The sequence below is a fragment of the Cydia splendana genome, chromosome 13, assembly GCF_910591565.1.
Source record: "Cydia splendana chromosome 13, ilCydSple1.2, whole genome shotgun sequence".
In the NCBI taxonomy this organism is placed as follows: Eukaryota; Metazoa; Arthropoda; class Insecta; order Lepidoptera; family Tortricidae; genus Cydia; species Cydia splendana.
The window spans coordinates 2,030,062-2,049,816 of record NC_085972.1 but is presented as its reverse complement, the minus strand read 5'-3'; the positions used below and the strand labels follow the sequence as shown (position 1 = coordinate 2,049,816).

The window sequence follows — 19,755 nt, the reverse complement described above, 5'->3', positions numbered from 1 at the left end:
ATGGTGAAACTTTACAAAATCGGCGTGTGAGAATTAGTTTTCCGCGTGACGAATAATTTTACACTAGTAAAAAATCAGCACTAGGCGATTCAAGCTCAAAAACGACAATGTTTACAAAATTTAGAGTTGATGACGGGTAAATGGAATGAAACATTTTAATACTTGCACCATATCTATTACATAAATAGATAATATAATATAATATTGGTGTAGACTTGGTTTATATAAAGGTTCCATTTTTGCTGACTAAGATACGGAACTCTAAAAATAAGACAAGTGAAATTAAATTACCCCTAGATTCCGGGATATGGAATCCTCTGGCAATGCTGGTAATTTCATTTTTGACGTCATTATTATGTCCGAATTGTACACTTGAATTAGAAGCTCGCAACTAATATTGAAGTACCGAATAACATAAAATCATGTCAATAACACGTTGCGGTGCGGTAATTTGTTATGGCTTTAAATATTAACTCAAATGTGTATAATACAATAATATGCAAATAATATATCTCATAGATTTCACCTTTGAATACAGTTTGGACATGAGAAAAGGCGGGAAATGATCCCCTTGTCACTGTCAACAGTGACTTCTTTCGGTTGCTTACTGCTACGCTTGGTTTGCTTTGCTTACCAGAAAGAAATTGGTTCATGATATTCGTGTTTATTTCGTATACGAAGTGATTTAGTTTAAAACAGAAAGTGCTAATATCCCTGAAGCTTCCATCATGAGTAATCGGGAAATTCAGGTACAGTAAACATAACTATTATTGTCAACCGTTAATAGATTATGATGAACAATGATGCTTTGGTTTATACTCGCGAGTGTTATAAATTTAGAAGCGTTTTAATTTTAGGGTTCGACGAGGGTGACTAGGAAGGGACTCAAGACCCTGCAGCACACGGCTTCTGACCGAGAAAACTTAGTTGGCAGGCCTTCAAAAACTCTTAAGCATCAACTAAGCCAGGATTCGCCAGTGTAAGTTTTATTTCATGCGTTTCGAACTGCAAACTATCCTTATGTTTTATTGGTAATACAGTGAATAAAACACATGTAAAGAAGAGGTTTTTCAGAACCATTATCACATCCAATTGGGGTACTTTAAGAATTCCCCATATTAGTGATTTTATAGAAATAGATTTTCATTTTCACACCACCACAAGAATGAATACAGGCTTATGATAGCTTCCTATGTGTGTTTTTGTATTATATGACCCCATTTTGGTGAATAGGGTGTAAATCAATTAGTTTGTATGCTTGGGGCGTAAGCTTCATTTTAAATGTTTTAATAAGGTTTCATTTTCTTATCTTATGAAATGGCCGCAGTTTATTTAAGTTTTTTTTATTTTATTAATTTGTTTGTTTCAGTGATGTTGAAGTAAAGCGCAAGAATTTGTCGACCAAGGAGACTCAAGCCAACTTTGACACTAAAATATCTGCAGATGACCTTACCAATCCTGAAGGAGCATCGGAGAAGTATTGGCAAATCCTAGCAGAGAAGCGCCAGTGAGTAATGATTCAATATTGCTGGTAACAACTTTACAAATATAATGGATGAAATTTTATTTGCGTTCGAAAACTTACAAATAAGAATAAATTATCTCGCTGTGAAACTTAATCTTTTTAATAATACTGCAATACTTAGGATTTGATTTCTATTTCAAGCATGAACCTGGATTTTGAAAAGGTAAAGATCTTGTCACTTCAAAATTTATGAGTATTCTTATTATGTAAAATTCAGAGATAAAAGCCCTAGTCTAGCATAATCCCAAAGACGTCTAATTAATAGCTGTGGAATGGCTGGAGTTTTCAGACAACAGTTTTATTATTTATTGCCTTTTATTTCTGGAAACTAAACTACACATCATTGTTTGTCAGTTTTATCACGCATCGTTTTTCTTGATTTAGTGTCCAGCGTGTCGTGTGTAGTGATGTGCCGTTACCGGTAAAATACCCAAGGTTGTAAAATACCCAGTAATGTTACCGGTAATATTACCCAGAATCAGTAATTTACGGTAATATTCAAATTAAGTAAATGTCAACATAAGTTGTTTTACATTAAATCATTACTTGTCAACAAATGCATCATACGAAGTGCAAAAAATCAACATAGGTTTACTTTTCTAGTTCCCAAAACTACTGGTAATTTTCCCAATGTTACTCGGTATTTTACCAATATTACTAGGAAGTATTCCCCTTGTCTGGGCAAGTGGGCATAGTCAAAACCAGTTCCAGTCAAAACCACTCAATGAATAATACTAGAATTTTAGTAAAACTAAAACGAAAATGTAAAAATCACATTGATTTAATAATAATCATCACATTTTTATGAGTAGGTATTAAGGTGTAGTTCAATGACATTGTTTTTATACGTTATTTATTCATTATTTTTTTATAGCTTAATTGATATAATTATATTCTTATTTTGAGCGTGTATATTTGTTTCTTTTTTAATTTTTATTTTATATATTTTATTTATTTATTTTATTCATTTTATTCATTCTATTCATTCTATTCATTTTATTTATTTACTTTATTTATTTAGTGACATAATTAAGCCATACAGCGGGGAAATGCTGCCAGCATCTACGGCACCATTCCGCAGGATAGTTTGTAATTATTTATTTTTAGATTAGTTTTATTTATTTTTAGATTTAGTTTTTAAGTTTTTAGGTTAGTTATTTTATTATGTTTTACTTATGGTATTATTTTGATTCTAGGTATTAAGTTTGTATGCACTAATATTAAATAAAAGTATATCTTCACAACATTAAGCCATTTCTACATGTTTTAAATTAAATTAATTCATTTATAACGTAAGCGTTCAAGTACGAGTATATTACCCGCTTTTGGGAATATTACCGGGAAGAATGGTAATTTACTGGTAATATTCCCAAATGGTAAAATACCGGTAATGGTATTTTACTCTCGGCACATCACTAGTCGTGTGACACAAAGGCCTCTTTCATTCCTCTCTGTTTTAGACTTTTTGGGCCATTCTGTTCCTCTCCAATTGTATTGATGTCGTCTCTCCATCTTTTAAATTGGCCACCTTTTCTTCCTTTTTCCATCTTGTGGAAACCATTCTGTTATTATCCAGACAACAGTTAACTTTTGTGGAACAACTGCGGTGCAACACTGTGCAACAGTAAAGGGGCCCACTGATTAGCAGTCCACCGGACGGTATGGCCCTGTCAGTAGTTCGGAACTGTCAAAATTTTGTTCTAACTGACAGGCCGATACCGTCCGGCGGACTGTTAATCAGTGGGCCCCTTAAGTAGGTGAGTTACCTATTGTTACTGTGTTTCTCCACAAAACTTAACTGAGGTGTGGATGCATCTAAAATATCACTCTCCTTTTCACAATGTAAAAATTGCTCAATCAGAAGTAAAATTTATTTGTATAATCTAAATTTTTCAGAGTTGCTCTACAAGATGCGTTGGATGAGAATGAAAAGCTCCGCCAAATAATTGAGGAGCTGAAGGAAAAGAATGCAGAATACAAGCAGATGTTGGAGGAGGCCAATAGTTTCATTGAAGTCATCAAGGCGAGTCTATATAAACCATTTTGCCATTATTTCTCATATGTTTTCCTAGCAGCTTTCAGCAGCCTAATCCCAAGAATTACAAAAACAACTGCCGTCTGACGTTTCAATCAAGAAGCGGAACTAATTGGGATGAGCCTGGACATAGAAAATTTAACAACCGGAGGCAGAGTCACTTTTAAGAGCTCTGTTGAAAGCCTCGTTGCGTACAAATAGCCATACATTTGACGTGCCCCTCCCCCACGAAAATCGGCAGACTGTTTTGTACAGAAAATTACAGACAAGGCATCTCCAGTTGTTAAAATAAATGCTCTTAAGAGTCTGAATGATATTTTGTACATAAGTTGGTGGGGCAACCATTGAAAGTTGCCTTATCACTAATTCCTCCGATTTCGTCACTTGATAATTTGTGGTAAACGGCGAAATGCTATTTTTAAAATACGAGCGATGATTCGTTTTCAATTCTATTAGTAAAATTTAAATGCATAGTAGTGGAGATATTATATTCTTTAGTGATATCTCCACAGGAGAACACGTAATCGAGCGATCGGAATTCAAAAATCGGCCCCCAGATGTCAAATGTCTGGGGACTTGGCATTAATTTACGTTTTTATTCCAGGAGGAGTTGAATACTGGCAGCAACGACGACACCGGTATCGACGTGAACGATGTCAGCACGGCTGACGAGACCACAGAAGACCCTGAACCCTCCCCAAAGACTCCCAAAAAGAAGTAACTTGTAGTAATCTAGTTATTATGTTCACTTGAAAAATTATGACTCTGGGAATGAACATAAGTCCTTAAGTATATAAAAATGGACTAGCTATCAATTGGATTATTGTAATGTAACATTTCAAAAACAGTTTTCGCCAGTTAAACAATTGGTAATATTTTGATTAAAAACACAAAGTAACATTTAACTTTGAGTATTGTTCATTGCTGGCAGTTTAACCCGTTTTCAGGCATAGTGCACGTAGCGACCACATACTCGCCAATAGAATTTCAACCTTAGGAATCCGATTTAAGGTTCATATTCGATTGGTCTTTCGGGAAAAGTTACTTATCATTAAATGAATCATCAAAGCTGCATACATTTTTATATATTAGCATTTTTTGGAAAAACCTTGTAGTTTGGTGCGGCCTGGAAAAGGGTTAACAATAATTTAATTGCATAGTTTTAGGTTCCGCCATCTGTTTAAATAATCTGATTGGTAGTTAGTCTATGTATATATATTATGTAGTATTAGTATAGCACCAAATAAGTACTTACAAAATCAATCTATGTATCAGGGGCTGTCCATAAATTACGTCATCGATTTTTGACGAGTTTTGACCCCCCCCCCCCCCCCCCCCCCCAAAATCATCCAAAAATCATGTTTCGAATGACCCCGTTTCCTCCTACGTCATGCTACCATTGAAATGACGTAATTTATGAATAGCCCCTCAGTCATTCTACACAGCACCTAATTTTCCAGTCTTTATTATGTATAAATAGTTAGTAAGTACAAAAGATAGTCTAACTTAAATAACAATATTAAAAGTTGTGTAATTTGAGTTAATATAAATTATCTTAGTTTACATTTAAGCTGTCACCTCACTTTATCATATTTTTCAATATTATTTCCAAACTAATGCATTTGTCTACGATTAATCGACTTTCAGCCATCTAAGCACTAAATAATGTGCCAAGTTTATATGTAGGTAGGTAATTGTTTTTTCTATTAAAAATTTAAGCTCAACCTAGTGATAGAGCAACTTTTTAGAATGAAGTTTCTTTAGTAATATTATGTGAGTTCCTCTATTTTTCCTTTCCACATTATATGTAGTTGAAATATTTAAATAACTAATAAAAAAAACTTTAAAATATAAAAGTGTTTTATTCATAATTAAACTATTACATTAATACAATTGAACTGCCAGAATATGAGCACACAACCCAATCATTACTTAAATGATAATAAGGTACATTGAGGCAAAGAATTATTAAGGTTAAATAATATTAAATAAAAATAATCAAACTAAGCTTATACAATTTGAACTATTATTTCATTTCGGACATCTTTATAAAAGGCTAAGTAAAGCCTCATTTCATTACATTTTCAATATGAGAAATATAAAGCTAGAAGGCACTTAATATCTAGGTATTTAGGTATATCTTACACTGATACTTGGCCGTCATTTCCAAAAAGTATAGTTTAAGGAAATAACGGCCAATTAAATTGCTATATAATCATTGCTACACATATCAAGCACACGGCATACATTAATAGGCAAGACTGAAATATATTCGCTTTCACAATCACATTGTTATTTAATAAAACGGGAATAGGCGTAAAGCCATTGAAACAAATAAAATTGCTGCAATGGTTATAGGATATCATTCACTTAGGGCCGATACAGACAGACTGCAACCCGACTGCAATTTTCTTCGTCCGTCGTTCGTACAAGTTGCAGTACGTCTGTACCGGCCCTTAGAATCCAGTCATATGGTTTAGTGAGTGATAATGTGCAGGATTTTAAAGTTAACACTAAAGAGTAAAGACCAAGTGTGGGTAGCTCGAAATACCCGCTCTAGATGTTAAAATCAACTTTAGTCTTTCTCAGGGAGCACAAGTGCAATTTCGCGCTCATTATCGCGCGACTTAACCTCGTAAGACCCACCATATAAAAGATTCCCAATTTTTTATTTGAACCTTATTCTAAAAGTAAATTGGAACGAATTTCGTTTGTTTTAAACAGCAATGAAACAAAAGAAATGCTACTTTATTTGGTTCATGAAAGGTTCAAAGTAGATTGCAACGAATATGTACATTTAGTCTCACGAGGTTAATGTTTTAGTCCCAATTTAGTAAATAATAAGACTAAAATTATAAAATAATCTAGATACAATAATACATTTATCTATGAGCCATCAGTCAACCCCAAAAACGATTTGAACTGTTTATCAAACTCTGATTCACAAGTCCACGGTTTCAATACCGGATAAGACGATATCAACATCCAAGGCACAAACACTCCTTCAGGCAGTACACTTCTAACCTTCTTATTTAGACACCCGTCTGCGTAAATATATTGTCCGGTGATCAAATTGTAGACGTAGTTGACGTATTTGTGGTCTAAGTTGCCGTTGGTGCTGGGTGCGCTGGTGTTGTGTGTTCTTATTGCGCTTAGGTAGCCCGTTGTGAGGATTGGTACTACATAGTCAGCCTGTAAAAAAAAATTCAACAAGTTAATACTGATTGATTATGTAGTATCAACATTATGTTTTATGTTTGGACCTTAACATTTGGCAATAACGTTTATTTCATGATGTTAACATAATCTAGCCTGTTTCACTGAATTGAGCTGTCTGCAAATTGATTTAGGGCAACAGCTTGTAATTAAAGAAAAAAAAAACCGGACAAGTGCGAGTCGAACTCGCCCACCGAGGGTTCCGTAGTTTTTAGTATTTGTTGTTATAGCGGCAACAGAAATACATCATCTGTGAAAATTTCAACTGCCTAGCCATCACGGTTCATGAGATATAGCCTGGTGACGGACGGGCGGACATACAGCGAAGTCTTAGTAATAGGGTCCTGTTTTTACCCTTTGGGTACGGAACCCTAAAAAGAATAAGTAGTTTTATTTATGATACAGGTAATAAAGCATAAATTAAAATAAATGTTTATCCTATTAATTTTAAAATTAGTTTTATCTAATGCTCTTCCTCCTATGGGTAGCATGGGCCTTTAGAGGGTTAGCCTATATGAATTCTTTGATAAAATTCCTATCAAGCACTGACATTAAATATATTAAGCACAATGACAATAGGTTTTTATTTCACCCATTCCTGGTACCACTATGTCTTTTCCTTTATTGATTCTCAGTACTTAGTAATGAAACAAAATGGCTTTACCAATAGTTCCGTGGGGTAGTCCCAGACACATTACACAACTGTAGGAAGGAAAATGCGGTTTTCTATTAAATTAAACTAGGAATTTCATAATTAACTAATTTAAACTTGACTTTGTCATTAATTTGATTGTTACAAATAATGATAAGAATCCTTAATCTCCTGAGTCTATTATAGTAAATGCGATTTGGATGCTGGCTACCCAGGGAGCCGACGGGTCTCGAAAGGTTAAGGAAATACTGTCAATCAATTGCTAAATTTCAGTATATTGGTAGGTACTAATTTGTTTTAAGATTGTGATGGATTATATAAATTAGCCCTAAAGAAAAAAAAAATCACAATATATGTCAGCCGGAAATTTTAAAGATGTAGAGTTTGATTCATACCCTGGGCACTGAAGGCTTTGTTTGGTCACTTGTTTTTTGTATATGACATCTATTCAGTTTATAAAGAATGTCTTGTTGAAAAGGTACTAATGGTTTATCTTTTCTAATTACAGCAGATGTAATGATACTAATGATAAAAAAAAAGACACATTTACCTTTTCCACATACTCCCTAATAAATCTCTCCGGATTCTGATAAACTTCATCCCTTCTATCATTGAGCATAACCACCCTAACTTCTGAATCCCAACCGGCAACCAATCGCTGAATATTACAAGCTGTCCGTAAACCATCTTCCACATATGTGAGAAACAGAATTGGCCCATCCTTTTGCACATTAATATCTACTGGATTTAGCGGTATTCTTGGTACCGGATTTGGCTGGTTGTGGTCTTTATTTTTCGATAAGGCGGGTGGTAAATCGTTCACCAAATTTTTCATGTAACTTATTATTTCTCGCTGTACGTTTTTGCTATTGCTATGATAACCACTGTCTTCCTGTTTATCGTTAAAGCATTGTGTGAGATCGAGGAGCGACTGCTCAAGTGCTTTTAATATGTCGTAGCGTTTCAGCTTCAGGAAAGCGTCTATAATTTTGTCTAATGTTGAATCTTCATCTTGCATGAACACTTTAAGTACTACATTAGTTGGGTCTGGTTCATATTTCATTGAGTTTGATATGTACTGAAAGGAAAATCATAAATTAATAAATTTACCATGATACTTCCACTTATTTCTGATGGCTTTAAATATTGGTTAGTTTTTCTCCAAAGGTGTATAATTTTACTTAAACTATGTGAAAGATGTTTAAGTATTTTTTTTATGATAAAAAAAAACATTCTATCAATGTGCCAGAATCAATAATATTACAAATATACAACGAAATCTTGTCTTTATCTAAATCATAAGTATCCATGAAAATATGTATCAAATAATTATGAGGCATGGTATTTTCCTTATGACATAAACTTACATCCAAATCATCCTGTGGTATGCCTAAAATGTAGCCAAGATCCCTCCAACCGTCGGGAGTGCCTCCGACCTTCTTTACCAGCGTCCTCCAAGTTTCATAGCTCGCTGCACCCATCTTAGACTTTGAGTTACGATAATACAGCAAACTTGTATGAAGGTGACCCACTTTTTTACTCAAGGAGTTCAAGTCGGCCAATTCTCTCGCCCTTTCCTCTTCAAGAAGTTCTTCAAGCGCCAAAGTATCAATACTGATTGTGTCTGCATTGTCGTAATCTTTTAGAACTTCCCTGTAATTTGAGAAGTACATAGTTTACTCAAAAATGACTGATACAATTTAATAAACACAATATTAAAATTTAAACTGATCACTTGAATATTGAGAAATTTTAACTAATCTACTCACATTACAATTAATTATCGATTGATATTTCACTGTTTACACTTCATTGACGGTAAGACACGCAGAAAATCCCACGGTAAATACAGCGCAAGTTTTAAGGAAAAGTTTCTCAGAAATTGTTTAGATCGCATCTGACATTGACATGACAGCTGTCTATGACGCGTGGGTTGTTTTTTTTACACGCACGTGAGGATCATAGACACAAACGGTAACATTAAAAAAAAACCGGTAAACAGTTTTAAATACTGGCTAGAGATAGCCCACGCGTAGCCTTTAAATAGTAATAAAAAAAACATATTTAGGTTTTTTTAATTTAGCAAATGGTTTTTGCTAGTTCTGATGATCTACTATTAGCCAGTATTTTTTATTTTTAACACAATGAATTATTATAGTCTGTCAACCTGTCACGCCATTAACGTCAGTAGGAAAAACCGGCAAATTTAAAATTGTAGGCGCGAAGAGTTATCGTCCCATAGAAAATCTGAATTTCGCGCATTTTCCTTCTGACAAAGTTGTTTGACAGACTATAGTTGGAAATGACCTATTTAGAACCTATCGCACGTTTAATTTTAAAGTAGGTAACGACGAAATTCCTTGTAATTCCGCGAGAATCATCTTTTTGTTCAATATATCATACAAAAAGTAACGAAACCACGCAATGGTTCAATCGTGTAAAAGGTAGTCCGCCGTACCGTACGTCCGTTAAGGATGCAGTTATGTGAAAGCGAGAAAGAGATATGCTAACCGGACCAAGATCGTGGTCCAGTACGCCCGTCTGTTATGGCCTTTAAAGGGTTACTCGAACGCAGGCACAGTTCAATTGTTTGTGATATATAAAAAAAAAAACGATCGATGGCGGGAAAACCCAAGTGCAATTAGTGAAATTTTGTGTAACTTAGTTTGACGTTAAAAATATTGAAATGCGACAAATTTTATGAAAATAGAGTGCAACTTAAAGTGAAGTGTAACTAAATAATTTCATTATTTACGCACGAGCATGTTTCCAACTGTTTCACAGCTGTAAGATTACTTAAAATTTGTATTCGATCTGTGGTATGATTAAAAGAGTGTTCCAAGTAAACAATTTTACAATATTTCAGGGATGGTTTTACTGATGTTTTCGGTGAAACAATTGATGAAGTTGCAGATGAGAACTTCTCGCAACCTCTTTCTTTACCTACCACGTGTGATACTCCTCCTGAATCTAACGGAATTAATACGAATGGGGTAGAAACTATTCGACCTGCGAAACATACTGGTCAACATGGAGAGTTTCGGAGTGTCGAAGAAATAGGTAAGATGCATTATCTTAATCAAAATAAACAAAATAGGGGAAGTGCATGAACTATAGGGGGCAGCATAGGAGCCGTCAGATTTTTGTCGCGAGGCGTAAATGTGTCGTTTATGCTTCCGATGTAGCCCACAAGATGGCAGAACCTACTATGCACAAGGAAACGTACCGACGAGAACGGTCGATGGTAGTACTTTGGCAATGTACATGTGCTCAAATGTTTCCGATTCAGGCCACAAGATGGCAGACCCTCCAACGTGCACGGTCCCTATGTCCCTAAAGTCAGACCGAGAAAAGTCTGCAGCGATTTTGATAGCCCACGCAGCGCAAGTGTCATTTTAAACGTCAAACTTCTATGAAATTATGACGTGTAAATAACACTTGCACTGCGTGGGCTATCAAAATCGCTCCAGACTTTTCTTGGTCTAACTCTATAGGTAGTCTCACTGGTTACGTGATAAAATTAAATATGGCCCTACTTAAATTATATAGATTATGTAGATATAATTATAATTTACATATTATTGTTGCATATTTTCTAAAAATGTTTCATTGATTTCAGATCCGAAGTATAGGTGTTTATTTACGTATCCATATTTCAATTTGGTGCAATCCAGGATCATAGAAGATGCCTTATATTCAGGTAAATATACATTTTAAATAGCTCAGTGAGCAAAAGTAACTAATCGTTTAAGTGCATCATATAGGTTTTCATCTCATTCTTTCCAAACATGTAAACTGGTACATAACAGTCGTCATCGGATCGGAGCAGTCAACGTGGTCACAAAAATCTGAACACGCCGCTATATTATCAAGGCGCTAGAGTAAGTGCTTGTTCAGATATTTTTGAGCACCTCGGCCGCTCCGCATATCTGATGGCATGATAAAGTTTGTTTGTTTTGCAATCGATGTTCGCGATAAACTCAAAAACTGCTGAACGGCTTTTCATGCAGTTTTCACCTATCAATAGAGTGATTTTGAGGAAGGTTTAGGTGTATAATTTGTTTAACCCGTGCGAAGCCGGGGCATGTCGCTAGTTGTTTTATAACTTTTGTAAGTAAGGTGTAGTGACATTGGATATTCGTGTTACAGATAAGTCGCTGGTGGTCTGCGCCCCGACAGGCTCGGGAAAGACCGTGGTATTCGAACAGGCCATTCTACAGCTACTTATGCATATGGAAGACACACATTATAATGGAGACTTCAAGATCATCTACAGTAAATATCCTCCTGTCAGCGAATGTACCTACAGTCAGCAACAGAAGCGTCAAAGCGAACGAGGTGTTCAAAACGATCTGAACACATTTTATTGTTAAAAGGTTCAGAGCGTGTGCTTATAATTTTGAACACCTCGCCTGCTAGACACTTCTGTTGCGGACTGTACTATTTCATTCTAATTAGAATTAGACCAAGCTGTTTTGGCAGCGATTTTGATAGCCCAGACTGTGCTAGTGTTATTTAAATGTTTAAAGGCAATAATTACCCAAATGTCCCTACTCCTTTTCTAAGTGACAGTCGGGAACCGATATTCCTTCCAGTCTGTGTTCACCAGGGACAGTTGGGAATAGTTTCATTCCTATCTGTCAATGCACGGACATATGAAAATGTTTTCATTCGTATCTGTGATCGCAGGGACAAATGAAAATGGTTTTATTCGCATCTGTGAGCGCGCGGACAAATAAGACTGCTTTCATTCCCGTACTAGGAACAAATGAGAATGGCTTCATTCCTATCTGTAACTACGGGGATAAATAAGAATCACTCTTATGGTTTCATTCCCATCTGTGACCGCTTGGACAAATAAAAATGGTTTCATTTCTATCCGCCCCCGCCGTAGATAATGAGGAATAGTGGAAAATATTTAAATTACTTCTAAATTTAATAAATATTTGTCTCTATTAGTTGAGTGTGCTCAGAGCATAAAAAGGTCAACCACGGCGTTGCATGAACAAGAGATTTCCTTTGGCAGGATTGGTCCTTAGGACCCAAGGATGGATTTAAGAAGTGGAGCCACCCAGATTTTTGATGCAGGTGGGGGGTGGGGGGGTTTTAAGCGTCGGCGACGTCTGATGTTAATAATTGTTTAAGTTTAGGTTCTATGTAAGGTTTAGTATCATTTTCAAGTAAATCAAAGATGTAGACATAGATTTCATCTAAATCGGTTCAGCCGTTATTGATTCCCCATACAATCTTACACCTTCCTTTTCACTGTTAAAAGTTTTTTTTTTAATAAAAACTGTCCTATGTTCTTCCCTGGGACTCAAAATACCTCTATGCCAAATTTTATCTAAATCGGTTCAGCGGTTATTGAATCCCCATACAAATTTCCACCTCTCTTTTCACACCCTTAAAGGATGATTTTTGAGATTTAAAGTAGGCTATGTTATTCCCTGGAACTCAAACTCTCTCTGTACCAATTTTTAACTAAATTGGTTTAAGCGAGAAGAGGAATTAAAAAAAAGTATTTTTTTCATATTTTATGTGTTTTTACTTCTGAATGGTGTCATTATGATATCAGAAATGAACTCTGCATCCCCGATTTATACGAAAACGATACCAAACTTGGCCTAGTAGCTTAAATTATATAGATATCAAGATCAAGTTGAGAGCCCCCCCCCTAAAAATTTACATCAAAAATCTCGGTGGCTCCACTTCTTAAATCCATCCTTGGGTCCTAAGGACCAATCCTGCCAAAGGAAATCTCTTGTTCACGCAACGCCGTATTTTAGGCCCAGCACCATCCGCTATATGTCTGTGGCATCATAGCTAAAAGAAAGTTTCGTCTTAGCTATTTTACGTGTTTTTAAAAAATATATTTTCAATAAAGAAAATACGCATTGTTGTAATAATTTTAGTGGCACCAGTAAAAGCGGTATGCAACGAACGCCTAACAGAATGGTACCCGAAGCTTACGAAATTAGGGCTCCTCTGTATTGAAGTCACTGGCGACACGGAAGTGGACTTTTCGCAACTAAGCCCATACAGGTGAGCGTTATAATTCATATTAGCGTTATTATTTGACTTAAATCGCAGAATTTTTTTTTGTTGTAAACAATGATTGTAGGAGTTGCAGTTTGCATTAATTAGATATTCCAAAAAAAACAGTAAATAACTTTGCAGTGACAAAGTGTGGAAGTGCCACTTACAAGATATACAACTTCCTAGGTCCTGACCTAAGTTATAAATCCAGCTAAGGAGTTAAAACAGTTTTTAAACCTTTTATGCTGCGACCATACAAAAAGAGAATCTTTTTTGTGCCGTGTGTTAAATTTGATGTATTTATTGGTTAAGTTCTCCGCACCTGTCTTGGCATCTTCTAAGGCCAAAAAAGAGAGCATTTTAAGCTAGACTAGCTATATTATTAGTCTCTTGAGAAAACGCCAGCTGGGAATAGGTACTTTGTCTGGTACAAAATTGTTTCTGACCTTATTTTAAAATATCTTAATTTTGTTTAGAAAAAATCCGACTCCTCATTGAAACGTTTTCATTCTTCACCTTTCTCTCTATAATTTATTATTTTTCATGTTATTCGAACCAGGGTAATAATAACCACGCCAGAGAAATGGGACATGCTGACCCGTCGCTGGCGCGACCACCGCGGTTTGGTCGAAATGATAAAATTATTCCTCATCGATGAAGTGCACATACTCAACGATGAGACTAGAGGGCCGGTGTTAGAAGCGGTTGTTAGCAGGATGAAGACTGTTGAGGTATGTGAATAGCCACAATGTATTTATGAAAGTTGATTTGAAGACAAGTTTTGCTGAGCAGTTAAGAAGTTAATGTGTCAAAAAGTAGGTTGTAATCAGAGCTCGGACAGGTTAGTAGGTAGGTTATCGCAAAATAAAGGCGCAAACTTTGTGGGTTGCGATAATGAATTTTATTTAGAAATTAATTAAAAAACACTGTAAATACTTTAAAACACGAATCTTGAGCTATTTTCGAGTTAAAACTATTTTGCGATGATTTGTCCGAGCTATAGTAATAATTTTAACAGAAAATAAATATTTACTAACAGTAATTTTCTCTTTCATATTATTGTTTTTTTGGGTAGATACTTTTAATACTTTTATCAGTACAAAATTACGGGCTTACTGTAGGTAACTATTTTATTTGTTCACATCTGTTTTTTTTATGTGCCCTACAGTCAGCAGCCCAGTCAGCACACCGTATAGAGCAACTTCAGCAGCAGTATCAAGGAGCTGAGCCTAGCATCAGCGTTCCTCCGAGCATCAGGTTTGAACTTTTTTCCATACTGGAATCTTCATTATTGGTATTAAAAGTCAAAATTAAACGGTCTCTTAGAGTTAGACCAAGAAAAGTCTGCAGTGATTTGATAGCCCACGTAGTGCAAGTGTTATTTTAAACGTCACACATATGAAATTATGACGTAAAAATAACACTTGCACTTCGTATTCGTGGGCTATCAAAATCGCTGCAGAGTTTTCTTGGTCTAACTCTAGCTTTGTCGGCACTGATCTTGCCTATGAAGCTGAAGATTCTGGGTTCGAATCTCTTTGAATATCTTGGCGTCGCTGTACCTCATCTGTGATCATAAGTATAATGAAAGTATGCTCTGGAAAACCAACTTCGTCAGTCGCGTTTTTGTCAAGGCGCGAAATTCAAAATTTGTATGAGAGATTTAACCTTCGCGCCTACATTTTTCTGACGCCGTTTTACTGACAAGTAAGTACATAATATATTAACTTTACAGATTTGTTGCCGTTTCTGCCACCGTCGGAAATCCTGAAGACGTAGCCGATTGGCTCGGGACAAACGAGAAACCTGCGGTATTTCATAAGTAAGGTTTTCTTACTCCTACTTACTACACAAAAATATCATAATATGCTAGCTTCTGCCCGTGACTTTGTGCATGTAGAAGTCCCTAGGCTGAAACATCCTCTCTCTTCCCATTGTTTTAGTGTCCCCACACTTTTGTTCTCAATTTTATCCCCTTAGTGAATGGTTCTTGGACCTAATTTTTAAAAGTATAAGATACAATCATGCAGGCGTATTTGCTTGACTAATGATAAGTAATGAGTAGTCTTTGAGTAGTTTTTTGGTCAATGGTCAGTGTTGCTTTATAAAATTGGGGCTTGTAATCTAAAAAACATTTATATTTCAGATTTGGAGACGAATGCCGTCCAGTAAAGTTACAGCGAATAGTGGAAGGATATGCATGCGCTGAAGGCACCAGTATATTTAAATTCGACCTCATACTGAACTACAAATTGTGGCCTATCATCCAGAAATACTATAACGGAAAACCTACTCTGGTAATATTGTTTTATTTAAATTTTAATAAAAATATATATGTTCGAAAATTCTTCCAGGACGTTCAAAAATACGAAGTTATTCTGTCAATAAATATTTTTGTATGTATTTAAAGATTTTTCGAACGTTTGAACCTTAATAATTAATAATATTTCCATTTTCCCTGACCCATGTGACTGCCGCCATACATGAGGCCCAACAGATGGGAATGATTCATATGAATACACCTATTCCCACCTGTGCCCGGTGGGACAAATGATTTATAATATGTGACTTTTTAACCTAATTCCAGATATTTTGTAACACGAGAAAGAGCGTCGCACTTACTGCAGAAACTTTGTCAAGAGAGGTGACCGTCAGCTTTAGTCCTGAACAGAAAGCGAAGCTCACGGCGCTAGCTTCCACTTTGAAAAATAAGAAATTACAGGTTACTAATTCACTAACAAATGAAACATTTTTATTATCATTTTAATAACAAAAAGTGAAAAGTTCTTTTATCTAATATTTCATTTTTCTAACATGCTTTCATCGCTGACTTAATTTTTCTTTAAACTATTAATCTAAAATAAACCCAAACACCGCGTTGTCACCCAACCATAACTTAATAGTACTTACATAAATATAAATATGTAAAGTTTCAGGTCAATCGAATAAAGGGAAGTGAGCCTAAATTTAGGTTGCAAGATTAGACACCAACATATACATACAAACATTGCAAGTTTAATTAAAGCTAGTAAAAAGTTTATGATGATCGAGTAGTAAATGGCGAGTCAATCTGTCATTTTACTCATTTTAGCTTAAATGGGTTTTTTTTTTTTTTTTTTTTACTATTATTATAGTTGTAGGTCCTCGCTTTCAATACGGGCGGCCTATAACTATTATTACTTCGTTTCATTAGTTTTATATTATAGTATATAGCATGTTTATGTGTTATTAAATTTTTTAAGTGTGTTTATTATTTTACTTATGAATTTTTCGAACGATGTTTTTGTTATTTCTTTTTCTATTATTTTAGATATATCATATGGGTCTATTTGATGTAGTTCACAGAGAAACTCGTGGTCACAGCGGAAGTATGAATATTTGGGACAGTGTTTGAGGAGATGGTCGATAGTTTGTGGAGTTGTGTCATCGCATGGGCAGGTATCAGTGTCGGTGATGAGAAGCGTGCTAGATAGGCTTTGTGATATCCATGACCGGTAAGTATTTGAGTGAGTTCGAAGGTGAGTGACATATGCTTGCGAAGTGTTGTTACATGTGTAAGTGTAGGCAGATGTTGCTTTGTGTGGGTTCCTGTTGTACTGTTTGTGTACATTTGTTCATGTTTTCCTACTATTGTTTTATGTAGGTTCTTTTTATGAAAGGATAGGGGAAATCTGCAGAAATCAGGACTTCTGTGTAATGATGCCGCGTGTTTGGCGGCTGTGTCTGCTGCCTCATTGCCGTGAAGGCCGGCGTGGGCTTTAATCCAACAAAAATGGATTTCTCCTGCTTGTTGGATTTGGCGGATTAATTTATGGATACTGTTTATTGTTCTGTTTGTGCTGCTGCGATTTGCAACTTCTTGCAGCGCAGACTTCGAGTCCGAGAAAATTGTGATTTTTTCAAGGCCCAGTATGATGCATTCATGACACGCTCCTTCTATAGCCACACATTCAGCCTGAAAAACTGTACAGCTCTTATGTAGCTTAATTTTTTTAGTTCTGTCACTTCCATCAGGGTAGTGTATAACGAATGCCGCTCCTACTCCTGCATCGTGCTTGCTTCCATCAGTGTAGATTCTGTGCATATCTGACGTATAATAAGGTTCTAAGTCGTTTTCAGTAAGTATGTCGGTTATATTTATAGTAATTCTGTCTGCGGGGTGTAATAAGCCAGTCACTGGTACTCTTTTGTCATATGTTATGTCGTCTGGTAGGTATTCTGTCAGTCTGGTTCGTTTAACAGTTTCGATGGAAGCAATTTCTTGCACTTTCAGCGGAAGGGGCGTGAGTCCAGCTAGTGCTATCGATTGTATGGTTGGGAGAGTTCGAAAGCCATGTATAATTTTGATAGCGAACCCGCGTTGCAGGCTTAGAAGTGCTTTTTTCACTTTTTTATATTTAATAGCGTGATGCCATACCTCAGCCGCGTATGTTATTGTGGGTTCAATGACTTGTCGGTAGATTGTGCTAACATTTTCAGAATGGACCCCCCATGTAGGTCTTACATACATACACATTTTTTTGTAAATATTTTGTGCCTTATTAATTATGTATTCTACATGTTGAATAAATGTTAAACGCTGGCCTATAATTACTCCGAGTAGTTTGAAATGTTTATTAAATGGGATTTGGATATTGTTAAAAAATATTTTGGAGTTTTTGGCTTTCGGCGTTGGTGAGATCATTTGTGTTTTCGCAGGTCCGAATTTTAACTTATTGTTTTCCCCCCACGTATATACCATCTCTAGGATGCTATTTGTGTTTAACTCCAGTTCAATTAAATCTTTTCCGTGACAAATTAATAGAATGTCGTCCGCATACGCTTGTATGTGGGTGTTGGTTCGTGATATTTGTTCCAGCAAGGTGTCGGTTATAGTGTTCCAGAAGATAGGTCCAAGGACAGATCCTTGGACACATCCTCTGGTTTGCGTTTTTGTTACGGTGGCGTCGGAATAGTTTAAAGTGATTGTTCGTTCTGTGAAGTAGCTACGTATGAGATTTAATATATTATTCGGGCAGTTTATGTTACTAAGCCGGTTAATCAAGGCTGGCCACCATGCGTGGTCGAAAGCTCCTTGTATATCTAAGGATATTACTATAATTAATTTTTTGTTAAGTTTTAGTTCCTTCATGGTATCAATAGCGGTAATTAGTGCATCTGTTGTTGTTTGCTGTTCTTTAAAACCAAATTGCTTGGAGTTGCAGGCGTATCTTGTATGCATGTAGTACGTTAATCTCCTCGCAATAAGCTTTTCTAGAACTTTCCCTAAAATATTTATTAATCCTATAGGTCTATATGAGGCGAGCTCGCCATAACCTGACTTGTTTGGTTTCGGTATAGTTTTTATGTACGCGGATTTCCATGACTTTGGAAAGTATCCTAGTAACAAACATCTATTATATAATTTTGTGATAAGTGCCGGGTACGAGTCGATGAAATGTCTACATATATCTGAGGTTAAGTGGTCTACGCCTGGAGCCTTCTTAGGATTCATATTATATATGGCTTCTTTGATTTCTTCGGTCGTGAATGCAGGTTCATTATTTTGCGTATTAGAGTTCATTGTATTTTGTGTGTTGTCATTATCGTTTCTTATTTGTTGGTGGTACGGAGAGTCATCGGTTGGGTTATCTTCGGGGAAGAATTTGAACATAAGTTTTTCAGCTGTGTCATCCGTAGACTTTGTGTAGTTGTTTTCGTCTATTTTCAAAGTTGCCGGTGGCTGTGGCTGAGGTGTACTTTTTAGCAATCTGTTTGTGACAGACCATACGTTTTCTCTATCTTGCTTATTGCAGAAATTTTTGAAGTTATCAGTAGATGTGGTCCGGATTTTTCTGCTGTATTCATCTCTGGCCTTATTTATTTCTATAATTATGTTAGTGAGGTCTTTCTTTCCGCGTTTCAGATCTTGAAGTCGGTGGTGTAAGTGGATTACTTTCTTTTTTAATTCAGTAAGTTCTTCAGTCCACCATGGAATTTTCTGGTAGGGTGTTTTGCGACGGAAAATGGCATCACAACTCTTGTTTATTGTTTGTGTTATGTTAGTTATGTACGTGTCGATTTGATCTGCGCACAATGAGTCAATGTTGACTGTGTCTAATGACATTTGTTCAAAGTCTTCTTTTAGTTTTGTGTCAAAGTTTTCCCAGTTGGTACGGTCAGTATTATATATAAAAGTTGTTGTTGAGATCTTCTTTTTTAGTCTCTCCTGATTGAGATTGATTTTAAATTCTATAGCGTGATGATCTGAAGATGGTATGACGTTCTGGTTTACCTTCCAGTCTATAATGT

The 19,755-nt window shown here is 35.8% G+C and overlaps 3 protein-coding genes across 3 annotated transcripts; 2 read left to right on the top strand and 1 right to left on the bottom strand.

Annotated features, from left to right (window-relative positions):
- Positions 1 to 597: 597 nt before the first annotated feature.
- On the top strand, positions 598 to 5,542 carry LOC134795959 (geminin). Its single transcript, XM_063767850.1, has 5 exons — positions 598 to 749; positions 858 to 979; positions 1,370 to 1,507; positions 3,422 to 3,548; positions 4,165 to 5,542. The coding sequence occupies exons 1-5, from the start codon at positions 729 to 731 to the stop codon at positions 4,279 to 4,281; spliced, it is 525 nt and encodes a 174-aa protein (XP_063623920.1). The 5' UTR covers positions 598 to 728; the 3' UTR covers positions 4,282 to 5,542.
- On the bottom strand, positions 5,409 to 9,346 carry LOC134795958 (uncharacterized). The gene is made up of 4 exons (XM_063767849.1): positions 9,198 to 9,346; positions 8,796 to 9,081; positions 7,979 to 8,506; positions 5,409 to 6,752 (listed from the first exon to the last, which is right to left on the bottom strand). Coding segments are annotated over exons 1-4 (1,122 nt in total). The 5' UTR covers positions 9,200 to 9,346; the 3' UTR covers positions 5,409 to 6,446.
- Positions 9,347 to 10,274: 928 nt separating this feature from the next.
- Positions 10,275 to 16,838, top strand: LOC134796479 (probable ATP-dependent DNA helicase HFM1; the record flags this gene model as incomplete). The annotated part of the gene is made up of 10 exons (XM_063768670.1): positions 10,275 to 10,488; positions 11,048 to 11,128; positions 11,578 to 11,703; positions 13,341 to 13,470; positions 14,024 to 14,195; positions 14,633 to 14,721; positions 15,200 to 15,286; positions 15,611 to 15,761; positions 16,052 to 16,186; positions 16,803 to 16,838. Coding segments are annotated over 10 exons (1,221 nt in total), but the record flags the coding sequence as incomplete, so codon positions are not given.
- Positions 16,839 to 19,755: the final 2,917 nt, after the last annotated feature.